Raw genomic sequence first — 13,439 nt, forward strand, 5'->3', positions numbered from 1 at the left:
TCTCTCTGGGCAGGATTTAAGGGATGATTCTTTTATTCTTTTTTCTTTCAGAGACAAAATGTTTCCTGCGCTGGGGTTCGGTGCCCAGCTCCCCCCGGACTGGAAGGTAAATGGTTTCGGTGCCCAGGGTTTGAATGACGTTATTCCAGCTTTGCAAGCAGGATGGTGATGATGATGAATATAGCACCTTTTAGAGGGAATATCAGTGCAGAGAGACTGAGAGACTAACCAGACCGTTTTATTACACTTTGATGGTCACTTAACGTAATTGTAATTAGCTGATTTAATGAAGCATAGTAAAACACATAGTAAGTGTGGTGATGAACAAACAAAATATGGGCATGGTGTTGCAGATCTTCATAAAGAATGGGATTTGCATGTATTCAGATCCCTTCAGTATCCCTACAGCTTGGCTGTGTAGTCTCAGCTGTATATTTCTGTTTAATCTTGCCATTACCAGTTTGATTGTGTGAAATGCAAGGATTCGTTTTTTTATAGCAATATTACTTTAACCCTCTCCGCCTTCGCCAAATTATATTACTGGTAAGCTTACAAACATGATTCAAGGGGGTTCAATAATCAATCAGTCCTTTCAATCCATTCATTGTTTGACTGATCGATTTATTTATTAATTCATTAATGAATTACTTATTGAAAGAGAAATACTGTTGATCTGTTGTGATCTGCCTGTTGTTTTGTTTCGGCTGCCACATTAGTGCCGGGTGCTAGTTTATGTGGCAGGAATGGGTTTACAGTCAGTGTGTGCTTGAGAAAAGCCACAGTGCTGAAGGCTTATGGGGGTTTACAACGTGGAGTGTGTGTGTGTGTGTGTGTGTGTGTAGTATGGGGAGGGTGCCAGGAAAGCAAACAAGGCTTGGATTAGGGAGCACAACAAAGAAAACCTTGTTTTGCTCAACCCAGTCCATCAAAAGCAGCTCCCAGTGGAACATTTGTTTACAGCTACAGACAGATTATTGGGCACGGCTGTTTTAAAAATAGGAGCTCGGAAATGGGAAGTGGCTCCAATCCCTGATGAAGTTGCGCTGTAACCCAAAGAGCAGAGTGAATCTAAGACTGTCAGTAGAAGCATTTCAAAGGAGCGTGGCTCTGTACCATTGAAAAGTGACAGATCCGAGAAGGCAAAAGCCAGCGATGAAAATATTAGCTCTGCCTTGTTGGAGCTGAAACAGAGTTTACTTATTGGATAATGCTCCAGTAAAATCCAGCTGCAGCTTAACCTGATGGGGTATAGGTAGATCAAGACACCTAAGAAACTTGTTCTCCCAAACTGTTTTTACTGGTCTATTATTTACAATAAATAACTACATGGAGGAATACAAAACCACCAGCTCTCATCAATCCACAAGATCCTGTTATGTTTGAGTGTTCATATTCTAACCCATCCAGACCAGCATGCACCACTTTTAATGTGTTCAGCAGGTAGGGGCTTCTAAAAGGGGTTTTCTGTTTCCGCAGGTATCGCATGAATTTGCCATTAACTTCAATCCCACAAACCCCTTTTGTTCAGGTGCGTATTCCCCAGTCCAATCCTTTTTTAAACTGAATTGGAGCTACCCTTCTTTTTTTTTTTGACGTTCTGTTGTTTCTTGATTTCTTCACAATTTCTCAAAAGACCAATGGTTTTAATTGCCAGACTAATTCAATCCGCTGTGGGTTGTCATTCCCCAGTCCTTCTGCGCTATTCGCACAAGCCTCAGAGAGTCCAACATCCTAATTAAAAATAAATTGTAACACTATTGGAATATCACTGCCATCCGCACTCATTTTGTTCCAAAGCAGAATCACATGGGTTAAGGAAGCAATACATTTAAATGATCTAATTTACCCTAAAAGTTTAATGGTATAAATAATAGAATAGTGTTTATAGTTATTTCTTTAACTTGCTTTGCATTAGCATTCCAGGAGGGAGGTTACTTTAATACATTTTGTGTGAAGCTACTAATTCATTTTAAATGGATTTCCTCTCTGCAGGTGTGGAAGGGATAGCCCAGGCGTACTCAGCATGTCTGCCTCACATACGGTTTTACGGACCGACAAACTTCTCTCCGATAATCAACCACGTCGCCCGCTTTGCGTCGCAGGCAGTGCAACAGGAAGTAGCTGCAGTAAGTATAAAAAGGATTTTATCTGTACAGGTGCCCTTTGTTACTTTCGCATGGCCCCATTGTGGCAGAATACCGATGCATCTGGGTTGAAATGAAGAACAAAGTCACTTGGGTGAGATATCCTTCCATCATTTTAAGTCCTGTTTAATTTAGAATCTGATATCAGTACTGTTCAGGCTGCAGCTTTTTCTTTTTTTTATACAATGTGAAACAGTGCTCCCCTTTATTTCTGAGGTCTGATTGATTTCATGATCTAAGCGTGGGTGCAGCATGTGTCATGCAATGGAAAGGCTGTGTAATTGCACAATTAAATGATGGCAGTGCTTCGTATTAATTGAGGTTTTAAAAGTTCCATTAGTTAACGCAGGCACCAGTGCCGATTCCCTCACTGAAATCAAACCACTGTGAGGAACCCTTCCATTGAAACAGGTCTCAACACTTGTGTGATGTGTTTTGGTGTATGTTTCCCAAGCACCCTTCCTTCTGGGGAAAGCAATGTGTATCATTATGTTAGTAGCAGGTCCCAGTGGGGACAGGAGGGAGTGCCAGCATATAAATAACTTTCTTACTTCATTGCAGAATATCTTCTGACTGAAGAGAGGTACTGACAGCCAGTTAAACACAGTGTGCAGGTGCTGGGGAGACTATAGGAATGACTTCATTTGTTAGATTTTATTACTGCACTGTTGGTCTCCTATATTATTTTCTATCAGCCATTACGAGAACTCGGACAGTTATATACAGGTCTGTCAAATAACACGGATGTATTTAAAATAAGAGATGTTTGTTTTTTGTTTTTTTAATACTGTTAGCTTCTGATACATGCGATGACACTCTTCACATAGCTTCATTCATTGAAAGGAATTCACTGTGCCATTTTACTCCAGTGTCATTTTTACTATTTTATTATCTGGAAAGAAAGAAAAAAAATCTAGCAGGGAACTGTTTCTGAATGACTACGAGCCCCGCATGCAATTCCTTAGTGGTTAATTTCAAGTTCTGAAACTTCAATAAACGGTGCTGATGGTGTTGCTGGTTTTGAGAATTACCCGTTTCGCTTTATTTACCAGGTCTGTAGAAAAGGCCACGGTTTGCAGTTTTTCATTGTCTTTAATCAACGTAACAGAGCAGAATCTGGGCGCAAACTGGCGACCCCGCGCACCGCAAGTCCTAACCACTGTGCAAAAGAGCCAGGCTCATCTCCATTCATGGTTATACAGCTTTTAGCCTCCTCTCATCTCACCATCAGGGGACAGAATCCGTAACAGCAGTGCATCAGACAACACTGTCCGTTCTGCAGCTCCGCGGCTGCTGACTGCAGTGAGTTCTGAATCATCTGTGAGGAGACGATACTGCAATCACATTCAATTTAAAGTTATTTTTAGAATGGATTTGTATGAAACTTTTAGTTTCTAGAGGCGTAGAAGCGAGGAAAACCGTCTCTCTTTTGACCATGCATTGGCAACTCTTTGTTTTATAATGGAGCGGTTTATTACACCTTGTTTGGTGTAGGCTGGCAATCATTATCTGAGCCATATAAGTGTCCTGTTGTTATATGGCTGATCATTTGACTTGGTTGTTTGTTCCTTAGTTAAGCGATGCTGCTCTTTACCATTGTTTCTATACCATTGTTTTAATAATATTTATTTGAAGATGATCCACTGAGATGAAGCATCTCGTTTGCAATGATGTCCTGTGCTGTTACTGTTTACCACGGCCGGGTAACAGAGTGCTTGATAGCGGAGCTACAGTTTTACTGACCTGTATTGATTGAACCTGGACAACCAGCATCAAGGGAATCCTTTTAGGCAGAATCAGGGTTCAGTCTGAACTGGCTTGGGGACTAACATTGGCATTCTGGAGGAAGTGTTGCAACTTGTCTGTGATTCTGTGTAGCACGGCACTGCTGTCACACTAGTGAGACTCATCATAATCATGCCTCTGAATACATTTATACTCTTCTGTACTGCATCTGTTTCAAACTAGTTGGAGATCACCATAGCAACACATTATCTCTGTAGGCATTGTTTCTGGGATTACTGAAATCGGTGATTGTTGCGGACAGCAAGGATTATCAGAGCATTTATAATACAATCGTGTTTGATTTGCTCATTTATTTCAGTTCTCTGAAACTGCTTGTGTTGGGCGATTTGTGTTAATGGTAAGAGTTTTACATAATATATATTGAAGGTAGGCGCAGATACATGAAACCTTGCAGTAAAAGTACCTAAAGCACACAAACCCTGATCTTGTGTAGTAAATGCTAAGTGAAAGCATGGAAAAGCATAGGAAAGCATTGTAAACCATTGTACAACCATAGGAAAAGCATGGGGGAAAACTGCACAATTACAATGCAAATGGTTTGGCTATATATCACATGCCTGAGATTAATTCAGCATTCATAAAAGAGCAGTCATAGTAAATGTTCAGTCATTCCATGCAGTAACCGTAACAATGATATTCACAGCAAATACATAACATAGAGATGCATAAATAACAACATTTTAATTATGGGGGAGGGCGTGTGCCCAAACCACAAACAAGTTTAAATAAAAAGACGTCTCTAAATGGGCACCTTGTACAGTGTATGACTGCATCATACGAATGTGTTTACTAAAGAGTTCAGAAGCAATATGTAAATGCTGTTCTGTGCTGGAAAATGTGACCTACCTTACTTTTGACAATCTTTCCATGTAGGAACAGTGTGTGCTTTAGTGTGAAATCCAGACAGCTGAACAGTGTAAGACTGGTTAGAGAAGATAATAAGCAGTCATTATTGTGTTTCTGCTGGAAGGCTGTGAATGCAGAATGCACTCACTCGTAATTGCATACTGTCATTGCACATGCTGCAACATGCTCCTTTAATCTACTCCAGTTATTCTTTTTTTCTTTCCACTGATAGGGATATAATAATATCATAATTCACTCAGTGTGGTTTCACAGTCCAGGATAGAAATATGTCAGCCTTTTTAAATTGATCACTTCAGAGGCACCTCACCCCTATTGGTCTGTGAAAGGGATAGCAGGTATTATCACTGTTATTCATATTTTATTTCCAGTAGCTGCAGGTACTGTACTGTGTGTTTCCAGTGCTGCTTGGTGTTCGTTTTAAAGACACTCTACCTGTTGCAAAGCACAACTGTTCTCCTGTGTAGGCGGTGCAGGTGGGTGTTTTTTTCTTCTTTCTGGTACTGCTTCGTTCGGGACAGAGCGCTTTATCTTGCTGCCATGTGAGGTACAGCATCCGTTTCCTCCTTGCCACTTCCACCTGAAGCGGAGAGGCTGTGTGAGACGAGGTATGTTAAATTGGTTAATAAACCGCACAAGTGTCTCTCAAAAAGCATGAGGGATGTGAAACCAATTAAAACTCCCAAATCAAATCCTGTCCCTGCGCTGTTCCATTTTAAATAACCTTTTTGTCACTTTGCAACCACAGCTATGACAATTTTGACAACCAGCGAACACCCCCCCACCCGTCATCACATCTAATAACTGGGCTCAGCAGCAGGAAAATGGTTATCCATTGAAACTGTATTACATTTGTCATAACTGGGAAAGGATCGGTGTAAAACAGTTGTATGTTCAATAGCCCGCAGGTTAATCAAGTCGTCAAAGATTTGGGGCCCATTATGGTTGTGAAGTGAACATTAAAAATGGTTACGGTAATAATAAATCAGAATTGTGTCAGACTTGCAGTATATATATATATATATATATATATATATATATACACACTGAATGAGCAGCACAAGCAGAGCTGCAAAGACGGTCCCCAGTTGTTGCAGCTAATGAGAGCCTGATGATTAGGTCTGTGTGCATTAAAGACCCCAGCTTCTGAAGGAGACCAGCAGGGGATGCTATCAAAAGGGGGCTGCCGTAACTGTCCTTTCAGATGCAGCTGCCAGCATAACTAGTGGTAGGCTTTGATAATCCGGTGAGATCTGAGAAAACCACCCGCTTTATTCTTTTATAACCGCACAAGAAAAACAAAAATTACCAGCGGCTCCAGGGTGCCCACGTTTGTTATTTGATGCAGGAGGAAAAATAAACCCAACAGAACAGGGCTGGATTTTCATTAGCACGGACAAAAGGAACGCAAAGCTTAAAAAAAAAAAAAAAAAAAATGCTAGCGTTTGCTAAACGACTCTCCTGTTTAGATTTAACAAGGTGCTTTTAACTTGGAGATCTGCACAAGTTTTCGGGCCGGTCAGAGCTGAAGTTTTGTTAAAATGGTTTTGCTGGTTCGAGCAAAATTCCTTTCATTGTAGACTTTGACCATCAGCTGACTTGGCAGGAGTGAACTAGTGTGTTAAATCAGAAGAGTACAGTAGCTGTAAACATGGGCTGAGGAACAAAAACTCCCTTTAATGAGTGCCAGACTAGTTCTCACGAGAGCACAACACTCATTTCACTAAAGAGCAGAGATTCAAAGGCAGCGAAATGTCAAATCAACACATGAACTAACAGAGACACTTCTGTGCAAAAAAAATCCCCTTTCTTGCTGAAGAGCAACACATGGAACCAGATAGATACCTTCAAAATGAAATCTGAAGGTTTTAGAAGAGGGGAGTCACGATGGAAATTAGCAAGCTTGTAGAATTTGAATCTAAGCACAAAGAACGTTTTATAGAAAGAAAAGAAAAAAAGCTTGATAAAATCTATTTAAGGAGTTCCTGCACTTGAAAGACAGCTGTACTGGATAGTTATTCAGACATGATTGATCTTTTATGTCATTCAATGAACTTTGTTACTGAACAGTCTCCCTAGAAACCTGTGCTAATTGGCATCTTTATTACCTTCATTACATTACGAGCAGACATTAGCAGCCGATTGCCTTGTGAACTGCAGTTAGTCCAGCATATCCGATGTTTCTTGTACAACAGCCTGGGAAGCATTAAGCTGGTACAGATCCAGTTCATTTGAGGACACTGGCACGTTAACATATAATGAGAGCCAGTTCTCTTGTGTTTAACACATTTCATTGTGATTTCTAGCTGTATGTTAAAAACCGTGATGCACAGAACTGTGCAAGACATCAGCTGCCTGAATAATAATAAGAGGAACTGCATATGGCAGAAAATAATTCATCACTTCTATAACGCTGTGGCTCTGAATTCAATCATTCTGGGATATGAAAAGGACCAGATGCCCTGTGGAAAAAAGATTGGTCGCAAAAGGAAAGCGGGAATCTTGTTAGCTGAATTCTCCCAGCGTTATTCAGCAGGAATATTTGTTTTCGAGAAGGTTAACAGGTCCTTTTCTGTTTTCCATCGTGAAATGACTTAATGCTTTCCTGCATCTCCTGCTTCATGATGTTTTTTCCTGTTGATGTCTCTGTAGGATCAGTGTAGTAAAGTCTGTTCCCTCGAGTCTTACTGGCCCTGTGTTTCTACAGTGGTGTATGAAAACACATCTTGACAATGATCCGTTCTGGCAGGCTGGGACCACCATTGTGCCAGAATAGTGACATCACAATGAAATAAATTGATGATTTAAAGGTACCCAGAAAACCTGCTGGATTGTGGCTCTCCAGGACCAGGGTGGGGCACCCCTGCTCTAGGCAATATCCCATCTTCAGTACTGTCTTCTCCAGATTTGTGTAAAGCTATGACAAGTACAATACTCCTGCTCCAAACAATTAAGCAATATTCAGAGACGTCTCTATTAAGCACTCATCAACACACTCATTTGCAGCACATAATCGATGAGGAGCTCATACCCCATGGTATGGAGGGAGGTGGACAATTGGGAGCCCTTTCGCAGCACAGACCATACCGTTGGATATTTGTATCGACACACACCTCACCTGATACCTGTTTTTTAAAACGACTCTGGAAGGGGCGTTCAATACTGTTTCAATACAGGATCAAACAGGTTTGTAATGCATAACATGCCTGTCTCTGAGTAGCCCTTCTTTGTTTGAAGTAGTGTAGTAGAACAGTCCCGATGTACTGTACAGTTCTGAAGATGAGACCGAGGATTCGGGACATTGTGAGTTATAGATGCAGACGCAAGCAGTTATCTGAAGTAAGCTTTACAACTACTCCATAAATGCAAAGGTCGGGAGGCAGAATCTCTGGATGAAAAAAAAAACAAACTCAAATGACTCTATTATGTGTCGCAGACAGTAGAAGACGTGATAAGTGACTTTTATTTTAAGTGTATTAGCGCAGTAAATTAAAATGTCAACGCTTGATTTTATGCTCAGCATCAGATGCTTTCAGGTATTTCTGATAAGCTGTTCTTGAGAGTGACCCGGCCCATAGCAGTCACAGCTTGCTGTCTGTCGTATTCATGTTCAATTACGACATGCATGGAATGTTTATCTGTTTGTCATTGGCCATGTTGCTTTAGATTTGCTGAAACAGGATGTTTCAAGAAGGGACACTTCACCTGCTGATATATATCCTGACAAACCAGAAAAACAAACAAAACTAGATTGAACGCTGTGGAAAGATGCAAACAAACATGAATGCAAACTTGAAAGCTGCTTCTTGTTACTGGGTTAAAATGTAGGGTATAGCTTTTATTGCTCTTTACCTTGAATGATTCCCCAGCATACACAGTGCTACTTAGTGGTTGAATGTTGTAATTGCAATAGTAATATAAAAGGAAAAATAAAATCTAAATATTCACCTCAAATTTTTCCAGCCCAGGTCTTTGTTCCAACCATGTTTAGTAAACCACAGACCAGGGCTTAAAGTCAGTGAACTGTACCAATAAAAAATGGACTGGATTACCCCTCCAGTACTGGAGTTGCCTACCCCTTCCATTACCCTGTGGGTTCTGCTATCTCCTGGTGCTGATAGAATCCGTGTGATGACGTGCTGGTCTCTGCTTCGTTTGCAGCAATATTTTACCCTGCTGATCATCACAGACGGCGTGATCAGCGATATGGACGAGACGCGCCACGCCATCGTGCAGGCCTCCAAGCTGCCCATGTCCGTCATCATCGTGGGCGTGGGGAACGCAGACTTCACCGCCATGGAGTTCCTGGACGGAGACAATCAGATCCTGAGGTCCTATACCGGCGAGGAGGCAGCGCGGGACATTGTACAGTTCGTACCTTTCAGAGAGTTCAGAAACGTGAGTGCCCAACGCGCTTTCCTTCTGTGCACCACCATCACCGTCAGACTTACGTGAGGGAGCTTCAGAAATGCTTCTCTTTTTTTTTTTTTTTTTTTTTACATTTAGTCGTCGCCAATTATTTTTACCCCGGTTTTCACCCCAATTTAGCATGCCCAATTATTATCTGTATCCCCGGCTCACCGCTCGCAACCCCCCCGCCGACTCAGGAAACGGAGGCTGGAACACGCGCCCTCCAAAACGTGCTCCTGCCAAGCCGTCATTTTTCGCACTGCAGGTCCACAGCAATGCTACCAGACCTATAGTGCCGGAGGACAACACAGATCTGGCGGCTCCGCTGCAGAGCCACAGGCGCCCTATCGGCCACTGGGGTCGCTGATGCGCGGTGAGCCGTGGATTCCCCTGCCGACCTAAGCCCTCCCTACCCGGGCAGCGCTCAGCCAATTGTGCGCCGCCCCCTAGGAACTCTCGGTCACGGTCAGCTGTGACATAGCCTGGATTCGAACCAGCGATCTCCAGGCTATAGGGCACATCCTGCGAGGAGCGCCTTTACTGGATACGCCACTCGGGAGCCCCAGAAATGCTTCTCTAGTGATGAGTGTTTTGTTGTGAAAGAGAAAAAAGACTGTTCTTTTTTTTGTGGTATTGACAGAGAGCCAAGAATGTCAGAGTAAAACAAAGCTGAGATGTTTGAGACAGGGTTGGGGTCCATTTCCTTTTTAAAATCAATTCTCAATTTAAGAATCGTGATTTATTAAATATTGAAGTAGAACTTTGAAAATATACCCCAGCATACTCAAACAACACCTTAATAAAATCAGTACGAGCTTTGTGAATACAGTCCATATCCCATATTGTGTTTTTTTTTTCTGTTTGTTTTATCTCAGGCACCAAAAGAAACTTTGGCCAGATCCGTTCTGGCAGAGCTACCCCAGCAGGTTTCTCAGTACTTCAAGCAGAAGAACCTGTCGCCAAGCAGCTCCGACCCCGAATAGAGACACACGCCAATCAACTCATCTTGCATGTGCCAAAACCCTAGCACTGTTTACAAAAAAGAAACTGCATGAACGTGTTTTTATTCGCTATGTCTGATGTCCTAATCAGCGTCCGAGTCTTTAAGAAAGAGGAGAACTCCCTCGTTTCTCCGGAAGAAACTGCGGAACACTAACTGGGAGTGGCAGAGGGAGCAGTCGCTCGAAGGGGGTGGGGGGAATACTGAATGTACCTATGATCTTCTGTAATATTTTTTAAATATTTGAATGTCAATATCTTAAGTAGAGTTATATACATATGAGCCTGTCTTGGTTAGTGACTTGTTAACTGTCAAGTTCTACATGTTGTCTATTTTATACTGTTTACTTAGTGTTATCTTTGTTATACTCAGGTTTCAAAACCAGTCAATAAACACACTTTTAACACATTTTAGTTTTTGGAGTCCTCCCTCCCTCTCTACATATTCTTTTTTTCTATAGCTAACCCATATCATGGGAGAAATGTACAACAACAAAAATGACTGAAGCTGAATTGAATTAGGGCTTGGGCATTGTGAAAGGGTGTAAATCTGCTCCCAGAATAGAGACATGTTTTATTAAACCAAGTTTTTTTCTGAATAGGTGCCTACACTTAACTGAGTGGATGAGAAAATCAGTGTGTGAATGTTAACATGCTGCCCAGCAATCTTTTCTTCTCTTTGTTTTCCTAAGTGTAACCCTCAGGTGTTCCTTATTTGTTTTTTGGCCTGTGTTTGGGGGCGGGGCCTGGCTGAAGCTACGTGGGGAGGGGCGGGACAGGACAGTATATAAGGAGGAGCTTTTGTTAATGCAGTTAGTCCTGTGCTGGACTCTGTAGAGAGGGGTATTTTCTCTTGTCCAGTTTACAGTTTAGGTTTCAATGCTGGTTGACCAGATAACCTTTTGCAACCATTTCGAGAAAGTAATGGCAGAGCTCCAATGCTGATGCATGTCATTTTATTTTATTATTTTTTCCTACAGCCAGGTTTTTGTTTTTTTTCCAATCTGTGTCAATGGTCACTGAATGCCTGCTTCCACAGTCATATTCAGTACTAAGGAATGTGCTTTGCTAGTAGAGAACTGATCCAGAGAGCCCGGACGAGGATCGGACCCCAGGATCCCGTGCGATTCCTGCCAGGGAGAGAAGTCAGAAGTCAGCTTGATTGGCAGCAAGCCCCCTTCCCCATTGCAAGGGCAACATCTACCAAGTAAGTGTTTAATTAGCACAATGTTGTCTTGCAGATACGCCATGGTTAAATGAGAGTGTTTTAGAGCACAATAGCCCTGGTAATAACTCATGTATCCCTGAAGTCATGACTACAGCAATATCCCCTCATAGTACATTCCAAATAATACAGGACACATTAGCGAGAGAGAAAGTGCTAAAGAATATGGTGTAATTCCAATACTCATACTTGCTAGAGATCCTTGCCACAGAATAACCCAGACACAGTACAACTGCTTATTGTGATCGCACTTTAATTAAATCAATGGTATACTGTCAATGATAAATCTTGTTTCCCCAATCCCTACCTGATTTCCAACTATTCTGAATCCAACATGAACCCAACACTTTTTAGAAGAGGAAGATGCATGTTTCCTTACAGCTAAAGCGATCTTTGGGAGACTAAACAAACTGTACTGTAAAAAGCGGGTCTGCTTTCTGATAAAGCAGCGTGCTGCACAGAAGGCTACTGCAGCTTTAAAACTGTGCAATGGAACGACAGATCATCCTCAGGCTAATTTAATGTGGGCTGCACAAGAAGAGGAAATCAAGATGCTTCCTTTGACAGGGACTGCAGGAACTGAACATAAAGAGTAGAAAATAAAATTAAAGTACTATACGCCATTGCTTAATTGCAAGCTACAAAAGAGAGAGGGCACATACATAAATGATGAATATATATAACAGGTGGAGCCCAGCTACACAGTGCAGGCACCAGGAAAGCCACCCCTAACAGCTCTGCATGCATAAACACCCCCAATCCTCAACACCCCCTATCTGCCATGAGCCCTGGGTCTCTTTCAAACAGACTGAATCGCATGGTGTTGCAAACTCTCTTCGTTTGCTACTCAGGAAGTCAGATATAAGCCCAAGCCTCCTGAGGTGAAAGGCATGAAAGGACGTGAGCCTCATGTGAGACATTTCAACAGACAGTAAATGAAAGAACAACAAGTGCGTAATAAAGAGAAAGTGTTAGTGTACATGTATTAAGGATGCATTCAGGACACTGCACATTGTTTAATGCACATTGAGCACTTTCATGAAAACGTGAAGACGCCACTAATGAGCATGCATTACAGTTCGTGAATAAGTGTCTTAATATTTTCATGAAATGACTTAGAAAAGCATAATTTCTGATTAGACATGCAAGAACAAACACTGTAAAGAATGTAATCACTGAAGTTGCCTTGTAAAGATGTCTTTTTAATTTGTTGGCTTTAATGTGCCTAAAGCAGGTTGGCATAGCTAATGGTATTTCCACCTGCTTCTGAATAAGGAATTACGAAGCGGGTGGAGGGGGACACACGCCATCAAAATGTAAAAGAGGCGTGACAAAACAACGTGCCATTTTTCTATTTATTTTTTAGTTACCAAGCGGACAGACACATTCGAAGCTACAGTAAACCCTTTATTAGTGAACCAGTTATTTGAGCTGATTTTGCAGTCTGTTTAAATTAGTGCTGGAACTAACTGTTGGTCTGTACATATAAATAAAATAACAGAAAAGAAATTGCTCAGGATTAAAATAAACTGGTTATACTTTTAAAATGACTTTCTAATGGAAGGAGAGAAACACTTATTTATACACTGGTTTCCTTCTGGTGGATGCAGTCCTCTTTAAATTCTGTTGTAGAAACATGTATGAAAAACACACATTTCAAGCAATGTCCCGGCATTAATTTAAACCCCAAATGAAACGACTGCTAGATCACCTGTTCTTTAGAACAAAGGAGCCACCTTTCAGACTGGCTGCCAATGGTGGTCCAGCACTCCTAGTGAATGTGTAACCAGTGTCTAAAGTTTTATACAAACACACACCTTCTGTATGCATTCAAACTACTGAGTATGCATGCAACTGGTGTTTGTTAACGAAAGCAAGTGGTTGCATGGAGCCAATCTGGTTTTGTCACAGTCGATTTCCTTTCCGTTTCATCATTAAGGTTTGATTCAGAGGTTGCAAATGACTTCTAACGTTCATGTATGCTAGTGTAA

General features: G+C 41.6%; 1 protein-coding gene across 3 annotated transcripts in view; it reads left to right on the forward strand.

Annotated features, from left to right (window-relative positions):
* Positions 1 to 10,626, forward strand: part of LOC117425664 (copine-2-like) — a 30,035-nt gene extending 19,409 nt beyond the window's left edge. For all 3 annotated transcript variants that reach the window (XM_034042802.3, XM_034042801.3, XM_034042800.3), the window contains 5 exons: positions 52 to 106; positions 1,477 to 1,528; positions 1,993 to 2,126; positions 8,976 to 9,212; positions 10,100 to 10,626. In XM_034042802.3, coding sequence (XP_033898693.1) covers positions 52 to 106; positions 1,477 to 1,528; positions 1,993 to 2,126; positions 8,976 to 9,212; positions 10,100 to 10,207 — 586 coding nt within the window. In that variant the 3' untranslated portion in view covers positions 10,208 to 10,626. The remainder of the gene's footprint in view (positions 1 to 51; positions 107 to 1,476; positions 1,529 to 1,992; positions 2,127 to 8,975; positions 9,213 to 10,099) is intronic.
* The last annotated feature ends 2,813 nt before the right edge of the window (positions 10,627 to 13,439 follow it).

This window comes from Acipenser ruthenus, chromosome 20 (assembly GCF_902713425.1).
Source record: "Acipenser ruthenus chromosome 20, fAciRut3.2 maternal haplotype, whole genome shotgun sequence".
Classification (NCBI taxonomy): Eukaryota; Metazoa; Chordata; class Actinopteri; order Acipenseriformes; family Acipenseridae; genus Acipenser; species Acipenser ruthenus.